The sequence below is a fragment of the Triturus cristatus genome, chromosome 3_2 (genome assembly GCF_964204655.1).
Source record: "Triturus cristatus chromosome 3_2, aTriCri1.1, whole genome shotgun sequence".
Lineage (NCBI taxonomy): Eukaryota > Metazoa > Chordata > Amphibia > Caudata > Salamandridae > Triturus > Triturus cristatus.
Window position 1 is genome coordinate 1,007,016,605 of NC_140584.1, and position 26,725 is coordinate 1,007,043,329.

The following is a 26,725-nucleotide window of genomic DNA, read 5'->3' on the forward strand; positions in this document are numbered from 1 at the left end:
TATCAATCCATTTAACTGACTGTTTTTTTCCCCTAACCCTGATTCAGTAGCAGAAAGAGCTCTTTACACCTTAGATGTAAAAAGAGCACTCATCTTCTTCATAGATAGAACTAAAACTTTTAAAAAACACAGCAACTGTTTGTAGCTTTTTCACAATCGCATAAAGGTAACCCTGTATCCAAATCCAGCATAGCTAGATAGATAGTAAAATGTATTAAAAATTGCTCAAGTAAAGCCAAAAGGCCTTTACTTGTACCTCCCAGGGCACACTACTCTTAAAAAGAGAGCAGCAATGGCTTTTTTCAGGAATTATCCCCATAGCCGAAATTTATCAAGCAGCTACATGGTCTACACTACACTTATTTACAAAACACTACTCTGTAGACGTGTTAGCACGTAAACAAGCCAATATAGGTCAGGCAGTGTTACGTACACTTTTTAAAACTACCTGCAACTCTAACTCGGTAGCCACCATTTCTTAGGAGGGACTGCTTTACAGTCTATGCAGAGCATGTGTATGTACAGCCACACATGACATCGAAGGGATTATTTTATTTACCCTGTAAGCATCTTATTGTGGCATGTGGTGCTGTAGATTCACATGCGCCCTCCCTCCTCCCCGGACGCTTTTGGTAATTGCAGTTACCTTTTACACAATTCTCTTAGCATGGACATCTTTATACTGACACTCTTCTTTCACTTGTTTCTCACCGAAAGGAGGAGTTACTCAACCTCGTGACTCGAAAGACTTTTTTTTGAAGAAAAACAAGTTGCACACTTCCGAACCCAACACTAGGTGGCAGGAGCATTCAGAGCATGTGAATTTACAGCACTACATGCCGCAAACTGATGTTTACAGGGTAAGTAGCCTAATCCTTCTCTTATGCTTGTCACGCTCCTTAGAGTGCCCATGGACATGTGTAAGGTTTCCCTGGATGTGGCTATTCCACCTGGTCTCCGAGCCCAACCTGCCGTATTCCCTAGACCCTCCTGCCTTCGCTGAGTGACTTTTCCACAGTACTCTAACAGCCTTCATCCTAAAAGTGAGGCGGTGAATCACAGAATAACATGCCCAGGAACCCACAAGCTCTGGAGCTGATCTGTACCTGCTCTCTCCTGACCCTGAGCCGTCCACATAACCATCTACAATGGCCCAGTGCCAGCTGCCTGTTTAGGTAGAGCATCATGTGGGCAGCCTAGGAAAAGTCCTGTTAGCAGTGGAAAGCAGATTGTTATGCAGTTTGGGCACTCCTGCCCTGATTGTAAGCCATGATACTGCCTTTCCTTTTGGCAGCTTTTTCAATTTTAAAAATGTTATGCTCTTTTCATCGCATGTATTTTGTTGAATATTAAAACAATGAAAGTAATTTAAACTGCATATGTATTGCAAGTGGATAATTTCTATTGCCTGATGGGTAACATTTCCATTTTTTCCCCAAGACCTTTACATGAACGTCGAAAGTTCCTACACGATAACATGGTAGAAATTCCCAACCGTATACTCTTCTCTGAGATGAAACATGTCACTGTAAGTACAGCCGCTTAGTTATTTTTCTTATATATTTTCGTAATTTAAGTGGAATTGTACTATCTCCAGCGTCTCCAGGCCCAAAATTATTTGGCCCGTAAATTCCAGTTCTGTTAATTGTCCTGTTGGGAGACACCCTGAGGCCCTTACACCGATGTTCTCCATCTAGTCAGAACAGACAGAGCATATCTGCTTTTTTCTACCCGTAAATGGGTGAAAACTGCCACTAAAAGGTCCCAGTATTTCTGGGTCCATGCAGTTAATCGCCATTCTGGGAAGAAAAGTTGTGACCAGTTTCTGATGTGGGGATACCTGACGGATTCAGGGATTTTGGCCCTCTTGTATCACCACATCAAAACTGTTGTTCTTGTAATTGGGGACTTTGTATCAAAACAGGATCACTGCAAATGTCTCACCTCATTTGTCAATTTACTTATTTTTGATGCATACTCCCGGGGATACCATATGAATTTCACTTAGTGGCAGACTGGATCGAGAAACTTTAGATTAAGCAATAGCTGCTCAGCACCTTCAGATGGAACCCAACCAGGAAGTGACAACACCAACCTACATATGCCCCTTCCTGGAGTGCTTGCTTTACTTCCTATTTTTACTTGCCATACCAATGTAGATCTGGAGCTCTTCTTTGATGCTTGCCGAATTCCTCAAACTCTTTGACAGCACTTCCACAGTAGATTACGTTAAATGTCACCTCCTAAGGTCTTCAGGGTTCAGGTCCCATGTGTAGGAAAGTGCCCTTTTTTGACATGGTCACCCTCACTATTTGCCTGGTATTTAATACAATATTGACAGGAAGTGCACTGGATTCCTGCTGCTACCCAGGTCCCCAGTGCCAGATCTCTTTCCCTAAACTGTACAGTTGGTTTCCCCCACTGGCAATAACTTTAGCACTCACTGTAAGTCCCTAGTAAATGGTACCGCTGGTACCTAGGGCAAGGAGGCTAAAGCATGTATTGTGCTACCCTACGGGACCTCTTACAAAAATCATGCAAACTGCCACTGCAGGCTGCGTGTATTGGTGCAGACAAAATTAGATCCACGAGACTGCACACAGCCCTGTGTTCCATGCCTCCAGACACTGCATGCAGTTCACCCCTACAGCAGGCCTTACAGCCCTAAAGCAGGGTGCACTATGCTCCATTTTTGGACATATTTGCATGAGCAGACATGACCCTGTGCTGGCTAGTCCAATTACTGCTGATACAAGTGACAAGGGAATGTGATTGGTACTGGTCAAAATCAAGTTCCACGGCTACATGATGGCTTCACTGAAACTAAAGATGTTTGATAACAAACATCTTTTACTAATAATCCCACACTGGTTCCAGTGATGGATTTATTAATACATGCACCTTAGAGATACCCCATTGGCTACTATCCTACACTCCCCTGATGCCCCTTAATCTAGTATTTAGGAGAGCCCTTGGCACCAGGAAAGAAGGTGGACACTGAAGAGCTGCAAAAGCTAGAAAAAAGGAGCAGCTACTGACTTGATGTCAACCCTGCCTACCTTCTGTTCTCACCCAGTGCCCAAAGCTGACTCGTTCTGAAGATGCTGTACCTCCAAAAGCATGGGAGGAGTGACAGCCTTTCTCCAAAGACCCAGGAACTCCTGTGGAATAGCGGAGCTGCTTCCTTGCACCTTGCACCCTGCAGGCACCCAAGAGACTTGTGAGGACTCCGGACTACCAAAACCTGACACTGGAAAGCCTCACAGCACCAGGGCTGCCTAGCCCAAGTCGAAGTGAGCCAATATCCCTAGTGTGGTCCCCAGACTTTTCAGACGAGCCCACCTTGGGTTTGCCTACTGTGGACTTCCAGATGCCCCTGCAGCATTTTTGTGCAGGCTCCCTCTTCTGTGAGTGTCTCCGGTGACACAAACCCGATGCCTCAAAACGCCTCTGCACTTGGCCGCCCCAGCCCGTGGAGAATAGGACCAAAGGTGTCCCCACATCCCAGAGGATCGTGAGACCTGAGCCCAGTTGGTGGTTCAGCCTGACTGGCCTTCCAGTCCCTGACTACAGTGACTTTGTAACCAGAACGATCCCCATTGACTTACACTGGGCACCCAACACTGTATTGTACATCTGCACCCGGCTGCCCCTAAACTGCCCGAGGTGACCTGTTGGTGCTGCCTAGGACCTTGTCCTATACTCGCCTTAAGTCCCGAAGATTGGTCCTGTAAGTTGTTGTAAAGTACCTGTATGCAGTATATGCTTTTCATAAATAGGATAACACTACCGCTTCAGAAATTGCTATAAGTGTCGCTTTTTGAAAACTATAAATATTTCAAACTCAAAATGTATTTACGTGATTTTGATGACCTTGACGCCAAATGTTATATAAAGATACGGGTTTGAATCTCCTTATTTAGTCGTGTGTACCATTTATTGACTGTGTGTGAATTGCACATGTCTAACACTCCTCTCCGATAAGCCTAAGGCTGCTCCACCACACTACCCCCTAAGATTGCTAGAACAAGCCCCTTACACCTTATAAGAGAATACCTGGACTCTTTGCAAAGTATACATTTTTTTATATACTCTGTAACGAGCCAGCTTCCTACACTACACACTTGTTCATTTGATTAAGGGTGACTGGTTTGTGCCACAGCTGCCAAGGACTGAGCTATGGGTTTAATTGAAGAAACCTAACTGGAGTTGATAAATATTGTGGCATTTTTACATGGTGAGGTATCACAGCTACTGTAGGAAGCTGTCTCTTTATGTGATATACTGTAAGTAGCTGGCTCTGTATATGATATTATCACTAGGTTTTAATACTGTGCACAGTGTCCAGGGGTTCCCCAAAAGTGTACAGGGCTCAATGTAAAACACAAAGTGCTCTATTAATGCTAGTGTGGGCGAACAGCCTTCGGCGTAACAGAGCAGCTTAGGACATTTATTGCACAACAGATATCAATAACGGACAAACGACTCAAGAAGGAGATGCAGACCAATTTTATAAAATTAGACATTGTTTTTACTTTATTTTAAGATCAAGGGCTTCGTAATCTGGTAAGTACGTTTTAAATTAAAAACCCCAAATCAAATTTTTTTCACACAGTCCAATGTTATCCTACGGGGAATACAATATTGCGGTTAAACAGGTAAATACTTACAATCTCCGTCTTCTGAGCCAAATGTCAGCAGGGGTCAGGTAAGTACCAAATCTGCACCACCAGCGGCACATGGGCGGCCGGGTGCAAAAGTCAAAACGGGAGTTTGACCCAGTTATTTCCAATGGAGACATGGGGTGCCTGGAGGTACACTGCTTGCAGGTAAGTAAATCGGTTGCAGGGGCCAAGCTTTGGGGGTTTGCACAAGCACAGTGGGGCTCACAAAGCAGCACCAAACATACACCACCAGCGGCAAAGGAGCGGCCGGGTGCAGGGTGCAAATTCAATGTCTGGCACCCAATATTTTTCAATGACTATTCTCCTGACGACATAGAGGTTACGGGCATGGCACTGGAGGTTGCAAAAAGAAAGCCAACGACAGAAGAGGCGAGTTGGGATGGAGGGGGTCATAGGGATACTGTTGGTTCAGCTCATAAAGGCCCAGGGGCTTCGGCTGCAGGAACACCTTTTGACATCGGACTCTTCTTCCCGGAGCCAGTCGAGGAAAGCCTCTGGATTCACACTTCAGGCGCCGTCAATGAGGGCAGGAGAGGTCAGCCAACGCTGGACATTAGGTCTGGATAGCCGGGGAGACTTCACTGCACAGGTGAGCCATTCAGGCAATGGGCGTCTGGTGCAGACTGGGCAGGCAATGCGTATCCATCTGGATATGGAGTCTTTGGAGTAGGTTTCTTGAGGACAGGTCCGCTGTCCACGGGAGATTGGAGTTTTTTCGACGACAGCAGTCCTCCGTGGGTTTCAGAGGTCGCTGGCTGCAAGAAAGGTCGCAGGGTCGTCGAATCAGGAGACCGGCCAGTTGGGCTGGGGCCAAGGCAGTTGTCGTCTTCTGGCTTCTGCTGCAGGATATCTTCTTTCTTCTTAGGTTGTCACAGAACTGAGGGCACCACCTAAATACGAAATTTAGGAGGCCTTATAGGGAAGTCGCAGGTAGGGCCAATAGGCACCTTACCTGGGGTGACTACACCCTCTATTATGCCGTCCTCCTGTGGGAGGAGGCATAGACTTAGACCTGATTGGAGGGGTCCCCTTTCTTCAAGATGGCAGAGACTGAAAGTTGTGCTTCACCTCGTTTCCCCACCTTAGGGCTGGGGTTTGCAGAGGTGGGTACACCTCCTATCTTTTTTAATGTTCCCGCCGGTTTTCCTGACCTAAGTGGGGGTGTCAACCAGAGGCTGCCATCTGCTGCTAGCAGCAGAGGCTGGGTGTTACATTACAAAGGCAGCAGGCCATTGAAGCTACCCTCTTCGAGTACAGGCCCATCCTGGGGGAGGAGGCATAACACCTCTGCCCAGGATGTGCATTGCTTTCTGTCCCAGAGAGCAGAGGCTCTCTACCCAGGGGTCCTGAAACATGTCTGTTGGTGGCTGACCACCTACCGCTGGTCAGAGACCTCACCAGGGTTGAAGGGATTCAGGGGGCACTTCCGAGGTCCCCTCTGGGTATATGGTACAATAAATCCCCCACTGACATCAGTGTGGATTTATTGAAAGGAGTAGTTTGGTACCAAACACTACTATATTCAGTGGAGCCATCATGGGCCTATGGAACTTGAGTTGTTGAATTCCCAGCCCATGTACTCTCTCTGTTCTTCACTGACACTTACATTATTAGGATATGGTGTCCAATATTGTTGGGGCGTATCTTCTAATGCAGATATGCCCTCACCTGTAGTATAGTGCACCCTGCCTTAGGGCAGTGAGTCCTGCTAGAGGGATGATTTACCTATGCTACCAGACAGTGCTAGCTGGCATGGAACGCAGGTAGGGGGCCATGTTGACTTAGCAGTTTTTTCCCTCAGAGGGGCATGCAGGCTGCAAGGGCAGTGACATGGTGCCAGTGAGGGGGATCCGAAGGGACCCTCTTCAGCTCCCAGACCCTAGGTACCCAGGGTATCATTTATTAGGGACTTACAGGGGTAGAATTACCAATTGGGGTTTTGTTTTAGGGAAGGAGCACTGGCACAGGGGAACCGGTTGGCAGGGACCCTGTGCACTATGCTGGAAACCACATCAAAACCAGGTAAAACGTGGGGGGCTAACAGTGCAAAAGAGGCACTTTCTCATTGGGAAACTGCCTGTATTTTTTCACATTATCTGGCCAGGCAGCACAGGCTAAGTCTACCTCTCCCTCAAATACTAATGTTTCCTCAGTGGGGTTACTGACATGATCAGGCCACCCCTGGGATCACATCTGAATGTTAACAAAGGCTGGTACTGCAGGTTGGATAGAGGCATTTTTCTTTCTGCTAAGGTCTCCAGTTCGGTGTCCTAGTGCTTTACAACCATGGCACAAAGCCTGTTTGGATCCTAGTTCTTACCCTGGATCCACCCTTGGACTGTTTAGAGACTCTGGGCCCACCCTCCTGAGCAGGTTTTTGGTGGCCTGTAGAAGACTTTTGATTATTTTTAAGTTTACCCTCTTTCCCTTGGAGGGTCTTTATGGCCTCTTTCTTCTGGTCTCCAGCATACAATGTCATGGAAGTATCTCAATCACGGGCATTCAACTCTAATATCAACATGCAGTCTTTCGGAATCCACATAATTGCTGGTGTATATTTCAATAACATGCAGCACAACCATTTTAGGGTAGTTTGCCTGGGGGGGCCGGCACTCATGTCCTCTATTCTCACACACCCTCCCTCCCCTGGCTTTCCCCTGTGCCACTCTCTCTGCTCTCAGATGCACTTTGTTTGATCCCTCCCTCTCCCACTGATAGCCCAATACTGCACAGATCTCTCTAGTCCGTGAGGTCTGTCTGTAGCCCTTCGTCCTTTCGTGTTAATTTCATGTGCGTTTCCTCCGCTAACGCTCATTTTCTGGTATCTCTGAGCCACATCGCTATTTCCGGGCTTCTGTTTGCCATCCACGTTATGGCCACCTTACGTCCGCCCAGGACCATCATCAATTGAAGTAATTTATAGGGCAGTTTCAATTTTTTGGGTCTACGTACATAGGCCAATAGGCACTGCAACGGTTCCTCCCTTAGCGGGAGACCTGTGACTATGCATATCTTTTCCGCCACCGGTGTCTAGAACCGCCTCACCTCAGGACACTCCCACGCCAGGTGGATAAAGCCCTCGTTTTCAGCACAGCACCTGGGACATTTACGGTCCTTGTTGTGGGAGAGGCGTCTCAACTTCACTGGTGTGAGGTAAGTGCGATGTAAGAAGTTGTAATGAATCAGTTTGAACCTGGCATAACAAGAGACTGTATGTGTGAGATCATTAATAGTAGCCAAGCCCTCTCTCCTAGTTGCGTATTGAGGCCCCTCTTACAGGCAGCCCTTGACGTGGTGACTGGGCAGTAGAGTCCTGCTTCATGACATTGTATAGAAGATCTATCATCCTACAGCCGGAACCGAATGTTAGCAGAATATGTAAGAGATGTGTCAGTTGGGGGATGTCTGGAAATTGTGGCCAGGTGACCTTGACTACTTCCCGAGTTCCACTGTATTGCAGGTACTGACCCGGCCTAAGAGCAAAACTCTTGCTTGCCTGTTCATACGTTATGAAGGTCTCATTTGGGAAAAGGTCTGCGAGGACCTTGTAACCGCCGTCCCTCCAGGTCTGAAAAGACGTTTTTTTTTTATTTTATTTTCAGTTGAGTACAGCACAACATATCAACAATGGCATACAGTTTTACAGCAAATAAGCAGAGACTCCTCGGTAAAAAAGAGAGAAACAAGAATAAAATGATATTGTTTTGATTTCCTAACTAAGGCCGACACTAAGTGCTATGGCCCAATCAGACACAACTTTTCCCTCCAGTTATAGATGGGAGCCCATATTTGTCTACCAAGTGTTTTTGCTCGCTTCCCTTTCTTTTCATAAATTCCCTTCTCGAGATTGAATACTGAAAGAAGCCTAGCGAGCCAGAACTGGAATGTTGGGGCCGTTTGGTCCAGCTAAGCCGAGGCTACACAGATTCGTAACACCGCCATGGCAAGAAAAAGAAATCGGTAAGAGACAGTTTGGGTCTGGGTTTTATCCACCCCAAGAAGTATCAGGGCTGATGTTAGCTTGACTTTAATGCCTAGGGTTGACGCACAAAAATGTAGAAATAGAGATTTTCAATATATCTAAATGGGGGCAAGTAGAGAACATATGGGCTAAATCGGCATCTACAGAGTTACATCGCGGGCATCTAATGCCCTCCTGCCCCCCCCATTGTGCGATCTTTGCCGGGGTGTAATATAGAGAGAAAAGTGTTTTGTAATGCTGGGCCTGAAGTCCCGCAGAACATAAGACAGCCTGACCCAGCACCATTGATTGATTAAAGTTATCTACATCAGTCCACAGCCTCTCTTCCCATTTTTTGCCATATTTTTCTAAATCGTCTGAGTTAGATGCTATCAGTTCGCTATAAATTCCCTTAATGGTGCAACCATCCCATTTGCTAATAACATCCATAATTTTAAGACTTCTAAATCCATTAGAGCCGCCCATCTTCTTACTAAGAAAACTCCTAATTTGCAAGTATTTAAAGAAATTCCTAGTATCTATACTAAATTTGTCCTGAATTTCCTTAAATTGATAAAAGCCTTCCGAGCTTATTAAATCCCCAATTCTGACAAGACCGTGTTCAGCCCATCCCGCCATAATTTGGTCCGAAATAATTTCCGGCAATGAAGGGTTGCAACTAACTGAGTATAGAAATTCATTCGGCCCAAACCAAACTTTTTCTTAAAAGCATTCTAGATTTTAAAGGCAGCCAACAAAGTCTTAAATTTAGTTCTCTTGAAATAACTAGGCTCGCTAAATTTCAAGAGGCAAGTTTCTGCATCTACCCCCAGAAGTAGCCTAGATACGTCTGGAATTCTAAATTCCGTAGCAGAATCTAAATGTTTGCCACCGAGCATCTCGCACATATATTGAAGGGCTGCGGCCCAGTAATAATATTTGAATTCTGGGACTGCCCAGCCCCCTCTATCCAAAGGTAAAGACCTAAAACGTAAGGCCCTCCTTGTTTTACCGTGCAACCAAAAAAAACGGTTAACCATATTATCTAGGGCCGTGAGCCATTTCTTCTCGAATTCTAAGGGTATTGCCCTAAATAAATACAGTATTTTTGGTAAAGTTACCATCTTAATCACGTTACGGCGACCGACCAGAGACAAATGCAGATTTTGAAATCTATCAAGGTCTATTTTGGCCTTCTGGACTACCGGGTCAATATTTACATCCACTAATCTGTCCAAATCTGGGGTTATGGTAATCCCCAGATAGACAGCTGAATCTATCATATGTGGGTCAGAGTGGCTAATTGCGCTATTAACTACTATCTGGGTCTTTTGCTTATTCTGGGCGTAGCCCGATATTTCGCCAAAGGTCAAAGCTATCTCCTCTACTGCGATTATAGCCGCTAAGGGATTAGGAGTAACTAAAGCCACATCGTCCGCATATGCGAGAACCTTTGTAGCTAGCCCTTGATAAATCATAGGCAGAATTTCTGGGGAGGAATCTAATTGCCAAATTAAAGGATCTATATATATCGCAAAGAGCAGGGGTGAACAAGGACAGCCCTGCCTAGTGCCTCGTTTAATCCCAAAAGATGCAGTATATTTCCCATTAATTTTAAGGCGGGCAGTTGGAGCTCTATATAGACTGCCGATAGCTTTGATAAAACCTTGCCCTAGTCCAAACCACCTCATTGCCTCCCATAAATAATCCCAGGAGACCCTATCAAAGGCTTTCTCGGCGTCCAAAAGTAACATCGCCATAGGGTCTCCTGAGACTTCTGCTGCATCAAATAATGTTATTGCCCTACGGATATGCTGGGTGGTCCCTCTCCCCGGGATAAAACCATGTTGGAACGGGTGAATTACTCTTCCAATAATGATATTAAGTCTAGTTGCAAGGGCTTTGGACAAAATCTTTACATCCGCATTTATGAGAGTGATTCGCCGATACGAGCCTGGGTCCTGAGGAGGTTTACCCTTTTTTAAAATTACTATGATATCTGCGCCTGACCAGGACACCGGGACTGAACCCCCCAGCTGTGCAAGTGGGATTATTTCGGCCAAATATGGTCCAATTTCATCCAGAAATATTTTATAAAATTCCAAAGGAATCTGGTTGGGTCCTGCCGCCTTCCCAGAGGGGAGGTTTTTTAGCGCGCAGTAAATCTCTTCTTGACTCAAAATAGCTTCGAGTTTCAGACTATCCTCATACTCAATGCCATGCAGTGGTACTTTATTAAGATAGTCATGAATTAACTTCGTCTGTCCCGGGGGGCCAGAATCATAAAGCCGTTGATAAAATAGACTAAATACTTCCTGAATCTCACAGGGATCTGTTACTATCTTCCCATAAACTTCTCTGATCTCGTTAATCTTGCTTGATATCCATTTTTGTCTAAGTTTAACTGCCAGCATATGACCAACCCCGTTCATTAAATTTGTGGCAATGTTCCTTTTTTTTTTTTTTAAAAACAATTTTTATTTGAAACAAAGACAGCAGCAGAGACAATTGCATAGACAATGCAGATGCGTTAGTTCCTACCATTTCCACACTCCCACAATGCACCTCTAGCACCCATGAGTCCAGGGTACCTAAATTGACATGCCACCAGCCTCCCCCTCCAACAAACCCTTATATGTCTCTGAGTCAGGAGTCGCCGTATCACTCTTGCTATTCTGGTCGCCTCTCACCCTGTGTGACTGTTTCTGCACTCACCCCACATTTGCCCGCTGTCTCTCCCCCCTCAGCTCTATCGTCGGTGAGACACATGTATCCCCCCTATACTTATTCCATTTTCCCCACTTGTGGTCCCATTTACGCGGGCATCCCCTCCCTTTAAATACCGTTTTCTCGGCGAGCATGGCATGATCCATGTCTTTAGCCCAATCCCTCAGTAGTGGTATGCTGTCAATTCCCCACCTTTGGGCGATATTCCGCTTAGCCAGACACCACCCCAATGTGACCCTTTCTTGCTCAATTTGCGTAAGGTCCGTCGCTACCCAGATATTGAGAAGGCACATCATGGGTGTCGGATGTATAGCTTTGCCACATGTCCTGGCAATGTTCCTTTTTAGCTAGAAAGAGCACAGGAGCTTTTTCGGCAGCGCGATCCCCAATTCCCGCTTTAGCCCAGGCTAGCCTGAGTAAGACATCTTCCGTTGCTGAGCATGTGTTTAGAGCTACAGCCAGCTCCTTCTCAATATTAGCTAAGTTTTTATATAGTGCTTCCACCTTATGTGCCTCCTTCGCCTGTCTGGACACGCTGAAACTGATTGTCTCCTCACGTAAGCCAGCTTCAAAGGTGTCCCAAACAACCCCGGCGCTAGCACTATATCTATTTATGTCCCAAAAAATCTTTATCCAGTCTTTCATATGGGAGATATAGCCCTCTTTCAAAGGTCCAAGTCCGTTCAGCCCGCCCGCCTTTTGTAAATCTTAAAGTAAGGACGAGAGGGTTGTGATCAGATATTATCCTTGGATACTTCTCTATTGTAGCCCGATACGCCAAGGATTGAGCCACGAAAAAATAGTCAAGTCTGTAGAGTGACTGATGTGGGGCAGAGAAGAAAGTACTACCTGGATCCTGGGGATTTAGCTGATGCCATATATCTACGAGTCTGTGATTTCTAACTATATTGGTTAAGGCCTTAAAAACCTTCTTTTTACGACCTGCATATAAATCACCAGAGTTATTCCACAGCCCAACAAGCCCATTAATATTGAGTCACCACACAACAACAGTGGGGTGGGCCAATTTGCTAACTCGTCATCTAGATGCTCCAAGGCCTCTGAGTCGTCAGAAGTGGAGCCGGGCAAGGAACAAAGAGTAAAATGCTCCCCGGCAAATACACAGTGTACTACCACCCACCTTCCCCACCTATCTGAAATCATTTTTTTGACGATTATGTCCTTCCTGCGAGTAAGAATAGCAACCCCTCTTGTCCTAGTCCCTTGTTTGGTAGCCCCCAACAAGCGAAAACCAAGTTGTTCTAGAATCCCTGCTTTGCTACCCTCTAGATGAGTCTCTTGGAGACATAAAATATCCGCCCTCATAGATTTCAGTATAATAGACGCCCTTTGTCGCTTAGCCTGGTCATTCAGTCCGCAGATATTTATGGTAATGATTCTAAGATGACTAAAATTCATAATGTAAATTTAAATAATTTTCCTTGGCCATAAATGTACCTATATTTCCCATTAGATGACACCACCTTAACCCCTTTTTTAGTGAAAAATAAAAACTTCCAATATGTTTTTTGCAACCTGTAAGGCTAAATATCCTCATCAAAAAGACATTGTTGCACTGTACCCATAACCCACCCCAACCCCTCCCCAGAACTGAATCTACCTCCCACCCTCACCCCCGACCTGCCATATAGGCAAATAGGTCAGCAATGACCTATGTGTGGCAGCTGAACATGCTACTCAAGCTACTGTGTACTCCCCACTCCTATGCTTATATGAATCACCATAACCAAAAAACAAAAAGCCCCATAACTCCCTCCTCATATAATACGCATAAATCAGTATGTTGCATGTCCATGACTAATGAGAGGCAGTTCGTCAACCATATCCCCTCCTAAACCCGCTTCCCCTCACATTTAAAGAACAACCAGCAGCCTCCGACAGGCGCCATCAGGCAACACCTGGAGTAGATATCTTAAGGCACATCCAGTTTGACCCTTTTTAGCTCTAATATAAACTCTTGAGCCTTAATTTCTGAGTGAAAAAAGTGAGCCCGACCTTTGGCTATGACCTTAAGGTGGGCGGGGAAAAGTAAATAGGCCTCACAGCTCATCCCTTGAAAAACAGAGATCAATTGTCGGAGCCTCCACCTTCGTTCCACAGTGGCGTGGCAAAAATCTGGCCTTGCAAAAAAGGTATGTCCCTCGAAAGAGCGTTTAGCGTCTGGTCTAGCCATATCCATTATGGCCTGGCGGAGCAGGAAGTTCCCGATAAAAATCAGAATTGCCCTGGGACGCTCGTCTTAACTATCTGGATAATTTCTTTTTTTCTGAACCATTGGGAACCGATGAACCCGTTGAATCTCCATGTCCCAATTCCAGTGTGCAAGTTCCGGGAAGGAGCCTTTCAACAGGGATACGGTAAAGGACAAGATGTTTCCCCCTTCAGCATTTTCCGCAATCCCAAGCAAGCGGACGTTGTTCCTCCTTTGACGATTCTCAAAATCCTCAAGTTTCCAACAGACGTCCAGCGCCTGTTTTTCCTGCTGTACTTTAGACTCATGTAATTTATCTACTGCCGCCTCCAGAGCCATCGTTCTGTCCTCCACTTGCGTAACCCTTTCAGCCATTTCAACACAAAGCTTATTTGTTTTACGTATAGAAGCCTGAAGCTTCTTTGTTGCTTGAAGTGCCTTCCTGCTTTCGGATCTAGCTTCGCTCTGTATTTGTTTCAAAGTTTGGTATACCAAATCCATTGACGGGAGGACTGGTATCCCCGGGTGACGTAGCTAATCCACCTCCACAAACTTGTGGCAGAATAGTCCCACTCCAGGTTGCGTGCAGTGGCTGAGTTGATTTTACCTGGGCTATTCTTCGCTCTAGATCTCCGCTTCTGTGTAGTGAATTTACTATGAAGGGTTTTTTGTGCAGTAGATGACTCTCCTGAACCCCCTGAATCTGTGTCAACTGAACTACTGAAATCGGTGAGATCCTGAGAGTCGGAGTCATCATTAGGCGAAAAAAAATTATCTGCCTTAGGGGAGCCATGTGTTATCAATGTAGGAGGCTGCGGCTGCAGTCAGTATCGAAAATACTGGCAGTAAGAAGAGAGCGATGATGATTTTTATCCTGAACCCCCTCTGATGAAACACTGGAAGTTAGACATTCTACTATAGATATAGCCCCAATAGTATCTGTGGTGTCTGTAATGCCTAGGAGCACATGATTTTGCTCTAACTCTAGCTCTGGCTCTGACTGTATTAAGCCATCTAGTTCCGCTGCTTCTAGCGCCTCTGTCTCTATTAATACATTCAATACCATTATACCTTTTGTTCCCTTTGAAGCCAACAAGCCTGGCACATGTAGTTCTTTCTGAAATGCCAAAACAAGATCTGAATCCGCCTGTGGCCCCTGATCCGGTCCGGGAGATACCGATAGCCGAGTCTCTGCCTCTAACCCGAACACTCCTCCTTTTTCAGTGGCATCCATGAAGGTAGCAGGCTTTTCCTTCTCTTTTATTAATTTCTCTTTTGTTGTTATTTTCTTTCCCCCCCCCCCCCCCCCCCCCCCAGTGCAGCGGGGGTGGCCCCAGAGAATATCGGAAAAGCCTCCGTTACTGTCACCGGTCGGTGGACCCCCTCTATGGCAGCCGCCGCCGCCGCCAATCGGTTCCGTGTCCCTCCAGCAGCTCCCATCTCCCTTGCAGTGCCGTCCGCCCTTCACGCTGCACCTCGTCTCCGAACAGCACTCGGCTCCCGCAAAGTCTCAGGCGCCTTAGAAGCAGGAGCGCCCCGGCCCCCTGCAGAAACCATTGCGGTGTCCCGGTGTGTACCATTCAATGTTTTCTCCATCTTTGCCGCCGCAGACCTTCCAGCGAGACAGTACCACGTCAGGGATATGTTGGGAAGAGACCGGGACCGGGAGCTGCGGAGGGGTAGACGATGAACCGCAAAGAATAAACAGTATCTGAACGAGGCGCGAGCACCGATCAGCCTCATATTATGCCACTGGAATACTTTCTGCAGATTACGGACACCGGAGCTTCAAAACATCACTAGAGCAGAAAGAGAGCACTCAGAATGAGGAGCCACAGCAGCCCTTACACAGGTCAGTCTGCCATCTTGCCCCCTGAAAAGACGTTTGTGTTGCCATCTCTCTGATGGGGGCCAGGATCCAAATAGACAGTTCTCTATGGAATGGCACCCGGCGCAGCATCTTTTCTACAAATCACTGCCAAATGCTCGCCATTTGTCGCACTACATTTGGGAGATCCCCTTCCGCCTCCCCACCCTTCATCAGCGCTACTTGGAGGTGCTCTGGGTCCACCCTGCCAGCTATCAGTCGTTTTTCCCAGTTGTCCCCTTCTTCCAACTAACGAGCCACAGGCTGCAGCTGGGCGGCATAGCAGTCTCCCCTCCTCATAACTACGAGTCAGAGTTTTGAGAGCTACTCTACTCCTCTTCCCGGCCACTGTAATAAAGTCAGGATCGTGTTCAGTTGCTTGAATACTTGCATCTTGATCCGGCAGAGCGAGTTCTGGAGCGCATAAAGGCACCTAGGGAGCAGTACCATCTTTGAAAAAAAGCAAGTGTGCTAATTAGGGACAGCAGGAGGGTGTTCTAGAGGTGCACCGAGCGTTGCTGGGCCACAAGGGTCCTGTCTAAATTTAGGGCCACTGCCTGGACATTGGTCAACGCGACCTGGACCCCCGGACACCTAAAACTTGCCCGTTCCCATCGAAGTTCTAAGTCTGGGAGGTCCCTCAAAGGCACCCCAGTCATACATGCTAGCGTGAAGATCAATGATTTGTTACGGTTGAGTCTCAGGCCAGAGACCTCCCCAAACCTTTCCAGGTGACGTAGCAGCTCGGGAACGGCTACCTGGGGCCATGCTAAATAGAAGAGTGCATCGTCCGCGTATAAGGAGATAATATGGTTTGTGTCTCTCACCCGGATACCCCACCAGCTCATGTCCGCTCTCATCTGCACCGCCAATGGCTCAATGGCTAAGGCGAATAGAAGGGGCGAGAGCAGGCACCCCTGATGGGTGCCTTGTCCCAGCTCCCACTCCTCAGAACGAGCCCCCCCCCCCCACCCGTCTCACCGAGCCCTCTGTTCAGTGTACAAAATTTGGACCCACCGGCGTAACATGGGGCCCATCCCCATGACCCTGAGGACCTCCAAGACATACCCCAAGTCTACTGTCAAAAGCCTTAGCCAGGTCTATAGACACAAGTACCATCTCTTCCTCTCAGTCTCTTACTTATGTGGTTAAGTCGACGCAGGTAAAAAAAAAATGTAACATACTTTATTGATTTTCTTTTTATCCGTTGTATCCGTGAACACAATTTATACATTATGCTGTAATTACGCAAGGTATCATGCATTTATTGGTTACATTACATTACAGCCGTCAGTTTAATTGAAATTGTTAAAGCTACATCTATTTCACCATAGACTAAAATAAACTGCAAGTATCTGGATTCGCACTCAAGTTACAACAACTACCCGCCCCCCGCCCTCCTCCCCCCGTTCTGGCTTATCTGATCTGGCCTCTATTATATTGCTGCGTCTCGCTCACCTCTGTGCTATGCTTGCAGTACTAGTGTGTGTACTATCTGATTATGCGCCCTGCCTGTGCCTGCGCTGGGCCCTGCCACACAGTGTTACGCCAAATCAATGTGTATCAACTTTGCGCTAGGGTTGCTAAGCAGGGGATCAAGTTCTAGGGCTTTGAAGGCCTATAACATGACATTTCATTCCATAGAGATCTGGTTCTTACGCAGCCCTTGGGCCACCTCCCGCCATATAGCTGCGCTCTCAGCTCCACCCCAGCGCACCACCTCGCTGTGCCAGGAATACACTGTTGGGGGTTTTACCGACTTCCATCTCATTGTTATGGACCTTTTGGCTATAAGTAAAGCTAGGCCTAAAAATCGGGGCTGTACTTTCTGCTAGGCGGTGCGTCTGCAGAGCCTTAAAAGGCATCCTTCTACTGTGTCTCTGGTTTGGAGGTGTGTCACTGTGTCTATGTTTTGCCGCACCTCCTCCCAGTATGCTCTGAGGCGTGGGCAAGACCGTAACATGTGGATTAAGTCCGCTCCTTCAGCCTTGCATCGGGGGCAGTAATGCTGTGTATTCGGGAACATCTGTTGTAGACGGTGTGGTGTAAGGTAGGCCCTGTGTAGGACCATGTATTGCATGAATTTAAATTTTGCATTTCGTTTCACTTTCTTAGGTTATTCTAAAATGCTGGCCCATTCCCTGTCCGATATCTCCAGTTCTATGTCCCCAGACCATTTGTCATGCAAGTCGTTGAGGGATACCTCAACCTGTGCCCGAATACCTGTATACAGCCATTTAATGAGATGGCGTCCTTCACCCATTAAGTACATTGCCTGCACTAATTTGTGTGTTGGGGGTTCTTCCCTGGTAGTGGCCCAATGTTTCTTTACGTAATGTATTATGGCTGCGTGTGTCATATATAAGTGGCGTTGGGACCCTGTTCTCTCGTATGATGTTCTCATGGTCTAACAGGATTTTATTTCTGAATAGTGCCCCTAGGGTATCGACCCCTTCTTTAGTCCAGGCAAGAATTCTGTACTTCGTGATCTGTCCATTGGGCAGTGGGAGTCCTAAAAGTGGGATGTTATGTGCGTATGGGAGACAGCGGAGCGTGTATTGTATTGCTTTTTTCCAATAGGCAAGGGCTATCCGTAATAGTGCATCCTGAGGGATCTTGCTTTTGGGCAACAGTAATGTAGGGGCGTGTAGGGTTCCCTGGTTATTTTTGTGCAAAGAGTATCCTAGCACCTGCAAATTACGGCCTGGAGCCCAGTAGGAAAGCTATTGGAGCTGGCCCGGATAGCAGTACGCAAGGAAATCCGGTGCCCCCAGACCCCCCTGCTAGTCTCCAGTTGCAATTTCTTTAGTCCCACCCTTCTTCGTCTGGTCCCCCATATTAGGTCAGAGAGTCTATTGTCTAGTGTTTTGAAAAGAGAGGTGGGGACTAATACTGGCATATTAGTAAAGAAATATAGGAGATGCGGGAGAACCACCATTTTGGATATGGCTATACGGCCCATCACCGTTAATGGCAGCGAGGTCCAGCGCCCTAATCGCTCTGGTCAGATTGCCCTCTAGCAAATCCACCTGGGATCTGTAAATGTGTATGCCTAGGTATTTGAATGTATGCTGTGCTACTGAAAGGGTGTATGGCCCGAAACAGATCTCATCCGGGTGGTCACCTTCTTTTTTGGAATGTCAGAGATTTTGTCTCGTTGATGGCAAGTTGGGAGAAAATACTTGGTACCGGTTCTAGTGTATCGGTCAGGTCATGTGCATATATTATTATATCATCCGTGTAGGCTGATATCGAATATGTGGTGTTGCCTAGTTGGATTCCTGTTTGGCCTGCCTCCTTTTGCAGCTTAAGAGCTAGCAGCTTCAACGCTAATACAAATAGCAATGGTGACAGGGGGCACCCCTGTCACGTACCTCTGCATACTGGATGTGCACGTGATATGTGACTTCCAGTAAGGACTCTCGCAGTGGGGATCTCGTATAGCAATCATACCCATTGGAGATATGCGGGAGGTATACCAAATTTCTCTGCAGCCTTGAACATGTAGTCCCATGTAAGTGTATCAAATGCTTGCCTCAAGTCAAGTGTGACACATCCTGCATTTTTATGGTCTACTGGGGTAGCTTCCATTATATGGTGCAGCCTTCTAATGTTTAGTGATGTGCTGCATGCTGGCACAAATCCACACTGATTCGTGTGGATAAGCTTATTCAGATGTGGGAGAAGCCTACGTGCCAATATTTTGCTTAATATTTTGTTTTCTGTAGCAAGGAGTGAGAGCGAGCGATATATCCCGCTATGTCAGTCGCATCCCTTACTGGTTTAGGGAGTGAGACCACCAATGCACCTATTTCCAGCTATTTATTTATAGCTGCTCCAGCTGGGTAACTAATGCCTCGGAGAATGTGTTGGTCGACGCAGGTTCATTTTGGTGTTACGGCCCGGTATGATCCACATTGGTTCTCGTTTACGAGGTGCGGCATGTGTGGACCCAGTCGGGAAGCTAATAGTTTACTCAATATTTTTGTATCGGTATTAATTATGGTGTTGGGCGATAGGATGAAGGTTTGCGGCTGTCTCCACCCGGCTTCAGGATCATGCATATTTCGCCCTGTCTCATAGTGGGAGGGAGGATACCCTTCTTAAAGTCTTCCACATATACCTGCAGAAGGGCTTGGGTCAACGTGCCCGTGTAGGTCTGGTAGAACTCAGGGGGTAAACCGCCGCTACCCGAGGACTTAGCACCCAGAAGCTGCTGTAGTGTGGACTGTACTTCCTCGATGGAGAGAGGTGCCTCGAGGTCCTCTCTAGCCTGCTTCGGTAGTGTCGTCAGGGTTAAAGTCTGTAGGTAAGGGAGATAAGCTTCTTCACTCACTGTTGGGCCCGCTATATAGACCGTCTGGAGGTGAGACTGGAGGACCTGTAATATTGCTTCCTCGGTATAGACCGTTGTGCCTGTAGGTGTACGCAGCGCCACTATTGGGTCAGGGGTTTGGTCCCTTCTGATTATCCAAGCTAGTAAGTGGCCTGATTTGTCCCCCTCCTTGTGTAAGCGCTGTCGGTATTGGCTGAGGGTATATTTATCTAGCCTGTCCCAGCTATCACATATGCGTGTCCAAATGTCCCATTCCTTAGTCTCCTCTGATGGAGCAGACCCGTCCTGGGTTTGTACATCCAACAGTTCTGCTGTCGTGTAGTTCCTATATTACCCAAACAGGATCTGCGCGTTCCGATAACATAAACTGTAGGAATGGTGGTAGACTGACTCTAAGCAACCCCACCGAGAATGTTAGCCTGTTTGCTTTAGCTAGCTCACAGTGCCACTAGACTCTCCTCTTATCGAGGTTAGGTTACTTTTTGGCCACCTCAGAACATGACAACCCTGATCCCCCCCAGGATCGTGGAAACAATATACTACTTTTTGCTCAGTCACTCGTGCTCACTTATTCAGTCTCAGAGAGTTACACAGAAGAAACGGGCGTGTTACAATAAGAATTTATTGCACAGTTCTTCTAGTGTAAAATAGATGTGCTGCAACAACCGTTAGACAGTAGCATATATATATGATTAGCAGTATAGTGAAAATAAAAGGATAGTACAGTTCTACCATCTTGCAATAATCATGAATACATGCATGAATATAAAATGCACAATAAAAGTGTGCGTACTCCTATGATGCATACTCCTATGGTGCCTATCTAGACGTACCTAAGTGTACATAGCATGTGAGTAGGTGTAAAGCCAAGAAAACTTCTAGGATTTAGTCGGACCCCATTACCTGAAGTGAGGGAGTGTGGGACCCTGTCCTGGTCTCGAGTTGAGGGATGTGTTAGACCTCTGTCAGCTGGAGCGTCTGCATGCAGGGACCTGAGGGTCTCAGATCAGTGTGTCGGCCTGGAAGTCTCGGTTCCCTCTACAAACCCTAGCAAGATGTGCTGTATGTATACAAAAAGTATCTAGGGTTTCTTTATCCCTTGTTTCTTGTATTAGCCATTGTTGGATTTGAGGATGACGTACGGGATGAACTTTGTGCGTAGATATTATGCAGGTGGTGTAGCCCCTGCCTGGTTTCCAAGAACCCTCATGAATATTCATTCATACTGTATGAGTCCATTGATGAAGTTATTGGATGCTATTGTTCAGGGCAAAACCCTCCTCCTGCGCCCAGGACTAGAACTAGGTAAAGGTTCAATCCTAAAGGCTTGTTATTGTGTAGTATAAGGGAGATAATGTAGGTGAAGGTGTATGATGTTACCCGGGACTATATTAGGGTACCTATATGAAACATAACAACCACTCCTCTTCCGAACAGTCAACAATTATAAAAATGCTAGTGAACTACTCTTTATACTAGGTAGAAGCGCATAAAACTATCAGTGAGCTTCATAAAATATTGTCTTTAAAACCATTTAAAACAGTCTAATGGGGGGGAGGGGGGAATTATTTTCGAAAGTTAGTATTGGAAATGTCACTTTAAGCCAAAGTCCTAGTTGAGTTTGTTTATATGAATCGAACCACTACAAGCGTTAGAAGGCCATGCTTTTGCAGCGACAAGTGTCAAGTTTTAGGAAATGTTCCAAATTTAGTTGAGTTTTGAAACAAAAAGGAAGAATCAGAATTCTTTCCCAGCACACGATGAGCCAATTATAGATTGTGTCCTGCCTGGAAGATGCAACATCGCTGTTGCCCGCCGCTGCAGAGGACGTTCCCTGTAACATCTTGCAGAGTATATCAATGGAGCACAGTTGATATTCAGAACTGCCAATAGCTGGTGCAGAGGCCGCTGGTGCTGTAGTCGATACCGGAGTGCTAGTGGAAGAGCTGATGCTCAACCCAGTTGTAAAAAAAAAAAAAAAGGCACCAGCGGATTCTCGAGGAATGCAGGCACCAATATAGGAAAACGCTGGGGACATTGCCAAGCATGGGACCTCATGGGTTTCAGCCTGGTATTCAAGTCCGAAGGCATGTCCGATGCAAATGTCAGACAGAAATCCAACACACATTCTTCTCTGCAGAACAGGCATCGAAGAACAGGTAAGATGCAGTCCATCCAGACTGGTCTAAAGGATAGAAACCAAGAGGTGCTTAGTTCCCGCAGGCGAGGTGTGCACAGATGTTGTACCATGCGCTCACAGTATTTGCGATCTAGGTGTGCTTTTGCCATCTTGTTAGTGATTGGGCCGTCCATTGCGTAGCAGAAAAATCACAACCAGGATACCTGCTAGTCAGAGCAGGATCAGTGGAAGACGTCCAAAAATGCTTCCCAATACGGAGTGTATGAGGATTGTCTGAAAGGTGCTTAGAAATCCTGAACCTATGGTCTTAAATAGGTGTACAATACCACTCTTATCTGACTTATTTAAGATATGACCCACCATTTCTGCAAAATGAAAGGGGCAGTTTGTACGTATAAGTGCATGTATCGAGGTCCTTGTGATTTGAAGATGAAAGGTCTCTCAAATGGAGATTAAGGGTACGGTTTGCTGTAAAAGCATGGCTTTCAGTCTGCTCGAAGTATCAAACTGTATAAAGGAAACATTCAATGAAGGCCATAACAGCGCCTCACTGACTTTATTATTGAGGGAAACAATACTTGCATACAGCAAGTAACCCTGGAGTTCACAGTGGCCAGATAGGCAATGCCCGGAAGCATCCCACAGCAACCTTGATCGTTCAGGATCAAGTAACTCCCATTCAAGAGCAACTCGAATACCGGAGTAATCACGACCGCTGGAGTCCCTTTCATGTGGCAGGACAAGTTCGCTACTGAACCATTACAAGCTCAGTGCAGGGAAATATCCTGACACATGAAAGAACCGCTCAAAGCGTTCTTGCAATTTGTATCGCTTAGAATCACTTCTCGATCTCCACTCCGGCATTGAAATCTGTATGGTAACTCCCAAGATTCCTTAATGCATTCCTTACCCATGCTTTCATATTTGCCCGCCTGCCTTTGCTCAAGGCAATATTGAAACTGAAAATTAGTGACCGGTAGAGTTATGTGGCCATGGATTAGCCATTCCGTTGATGGTGATTCCACTACTGTAAATGGTAATCTATCCAGTTCAATACTCAGCATTATATATGTTGCTCCCCTTTGTGCCATTTCTACCTGTTTATCTGTTAGATTGTATTCAGAAAACAGAGACATACTGTTGATAAAACGCCAAGGCACATAGCCTGCACGCAAAGATTGCAGCGTCCAGCTTAACAACATAATAGAACGTAACTGAGATTGCCCGTGTTGTAATATTGGCAAATCTTGTTCCAGTATGTCTATCGCAAAAGATACAATGTTGCCTAAGGAATATATCCTGGAGGTCAAAGTTGTTAACCCATTGTCTACCACTGCTAGAGATTTCTCTAAGTCAATACGATCTATTTCCCGTATTCTCTGTGGCCTCTTGTTGGGATATTTTCTAAATTTCACTGTAGGCAGCATAAATGCCAGCATATATGAAACGTTTCTGACGTGATTTTTTGGGACCTAATAAAAAATCCCTAAAATCCATGTCCTGCGTGAGTAAGGATAAGTGCTGTTTCACTTCTGTGAGTGTTGAGGTTTCTAGCCAATCAAGGCACAACTTGCCAACACTGTAGGATGCCACTACCCCTGGATGTTCTGTGTACATAGCCTGGGTCTGGGCTATGGATACCGAACCCTTCGGTGATACCCCTGAATCTTTGCTGACATCTGTTCATGTCTAAGGGCCAAACCAACCATTCTTTCCAATTCGGGTCTGATCTATTGTACTGTAAAATGTCATCTAATGTTGCCCCTCCCTGTGAAGTTGAATTCTGCCACGCCTCCATCTGTGATGGTGTTGGAAACCGAGGTGTGTTCGGGTCCTTGTTCTTGGCCAATCCAAGACAGGATGTCTGTTGCACAGTGTAATTTAGAAATATTATCTGCTGTGGATTGAGACGTGCTCTAAATAGCGCTTCTGTTCCCTGGACTTGCCAGTCTCTAGAACCCCAGACTGATTTTAAGTCTATTGTGTCCTTCAATAGGTCAAAACCCTGTTAAGACAATTGGGCGATAAAGGAAGCAGAGTAAATCTGTTTGGTGTTTGTCAACATAATTTTGTGGGCCGAAGTGGATGTCACTTTGTAATTAAATGACGTCGGGTCAGAAGTGTTAAACCCTGTGGATTTACGCACCTCACACTGACCCGGCGTACCGACTGGATAGACATACCTTAGTACCGGGAGGGATCAATCGCTCACTCTATAATAAAAAGCGAAAATCAGACCTGGTTGAACCGACCATGCGTACCGTTAACACATGGCATACAGTGACACGACATCTGAGCTGTAATGGGAGACTAACGCAGCACACCCCATTATGGCATACGGGTAAGCTAGGCAAACTGGGCAACAGCAAGGGGTTTCAACAATGGGACACTATAGGGATCTCACATCTAGGTGACCTCTGGAGAGGGGGTGGAGTCGTTACATTTGCCCATTTACAAGAACAATACGAAATGGCACCCACTGAAATGTTCCTCTACATACAGATTAAGCATGCACTTGAAGCAGCCGTTCCCCGAGATACAGCCCTCCCGGAGGCATCCCCATTAGAGGACAGACTCTTGACGGAATACTTAGATAAAAAAGCGATCTAACTCACATACCGGAAGATCATTAATAACCAGCTAGACCCTATGCAATCGCTGAGTGAAAAATGGCAAAGTGATGTTGGCGAACTAGACGATGTGGACTGGCAGGAGGCGCTAGAATCGCCTAGGGAGGCGGCAATACCCTCTAGACTGCGTCTGGTGCAGCTAAAGGTGCTCCACAGGATGTATTTTACCAGAGTCACGTTATGTAAGATGGGAAGGATTACGGATCGATCCTGTTTGCGCCAATGTTTTCGCGCAGGAAACTTTTATCACACACTCTGGGACTGCCCTGTAATTGCAGTATATTGGACTGCAATAATGAATGTTATCACACAGGTCTGCGCCAACCCAGTTCCACCTGAACCCAAACGATGTCTCCTAAACATTTGGGAACCAACAGACATGAATCATACAGCGCAGGCTTGCAGTATATTGGACTGCAATAATGAACGTTATCACACAGGTCGGCGCCAACCCTGTTCCACCTGAACCCAAACGATGTCTCCTAAACGTTTGGGAACCAACAGACATGAATCATACAGCGCAGGCTTGGGCAACGTTGGGGATGACAATAGCGAAACAAAATGTTGCCATACACTAGGGGGCGGTGACGATCCCAACCCTGGAAGACTGGTGCAAAGATATGAATATGGCCATGGCAGCAGAAAAGGCTACGTATACTCACAGAGAGTGCCCCAAAAAATGGGAGAGAATGTGGGGAAAGTGGAATGCTTTCAGGGGAAACATATGTGCACCTCCGATAATACACTCAGACTCAGAAAATGATGTGTAACAAACTACACCCTTCACTATGACTCTTAACATTGTATAGTAAATGTGCGATATGCTTATGTCTTGAATGTAAAATTATGGAACTGTTATTTTGCAAACATGCTCCGCTGTAACTGTTATTGCTGCAAGTCCAAACTTTTATAAAAATATTACACAAAAAAAAAAAAAAAAAAGAAGCATTAAACCCTGAAAAATATGAGCATTTCTGTGCAAATGTTTGCGAACTACCTTTTGGTGGTGTAGGGCAATGTTCCCAATGGTTTTACTCAAAAACATATCTAGGTGATATAGATTTGTGCAAGAAACGATGACCATAATGTTGATAACAGTACAAAGTGTCGTAGTACTTTCTAACATTTCGGTGTTCGGAAATGCAGCAGTTTTCTCTAAATTAGACAACATGTTATTAACAGTTTCAGAGTCCCAATCATCAGAAAATGTACTGGAGGTGATGATATCACTCAATAAAATTTAAATACATGAGAAATTTTTAAAAGTTCAGTAAGACCTAATATTTCAAAATCAACCTTGTCCCAAACTATACCGTCCATTATAGGTACTTCTGTAATGTTCACTGATGACAAGTCTCTTTGTTCGCGATGAGAGGACTGATGTGTCTTCAGAATAAAATTAACTTTTTGGGCTGTAGAGCTTTGTTGAAGGTATCGTCCATTAATAAGCATGCTAAAAGTTATAACTAATCCTAGCCAGAAAAGAAAGAACAGTATCCCAGTATTTACCCATAGTTCTACCCAAGGCGATTCTAGGTAAGTATTTTTGAGAAAGTTCAGAAAGTCTTTAACTTACTGCTTGCATGATTTTTGGGCTGGCGTAGTTTCCGGTTCACTTGGATCCAAGGAAAATGTTTCAAAGTTCATGAAGTAGCCAGAAGCAGTTCGATCAATTGTAGGAATTGCATTAGGATTTGTTGAAATCGTAGTTTGCGCTTGTCGAGGCATGTTGATGTAAACATCATTATTTGGTCTTATTGCAACTTGTTTGTTATTTTGAGTTTGATTTTGAAGTCGAACTTCGGGTTCAAGGGGAACAAGTTCCATAGCATTGTTGCATAGTCCATCATTCTGAATAGGTGACTTTTCGAATGTGATGAGTCTTTCAGTTTGAACTTCTTGAATTGTAGTGAGAGGAGGGCGTCTGCTACTTTGGAGTTCAAAAGGCCTACTGTTCAGTATCGGCCACATAGTGTGGTTTGATTGTCGATTGAGGCAAATCGTTTCTCCCTATTTCCGGCAAGAGGAGGTAGAAGTACAGTTCTTGTTCCTTGAATTGCTAGGACAGGTACAGGCTTTCTGTATGATGGTCCAAATTCTTTTTTGACTGCTAATTTCTCTCTGACAGATCCCCGACTTTTGGGATCCAGACAGGTCTTGCAGTGAC

The 26,725-nt window shown here is 45.9% G+C and overlaps 1 protein-coding gene across 1 annotated transcript in view; it reads left to right on the top strand.

The window, feature by feature from the left end:
• Nucleotides 1-26,725, top strand: part of LIG3 (DNA ligase 3) — a 245,137-nt gene that overhangs the window by 108,731 nt on the left and 109,681 nt on the right. The window contains exon 12 of the mRNA XM_085649648.1: nucleotides 1,441-1,528. Coding sequence (XP_085505774.1) covers nucleotides 1,441-1,528 — 88 coding nt within the window. The remainder of the gene's footprint in view (nucleotides 1-1,440; nucleotides 1,529-26,725) is intronic.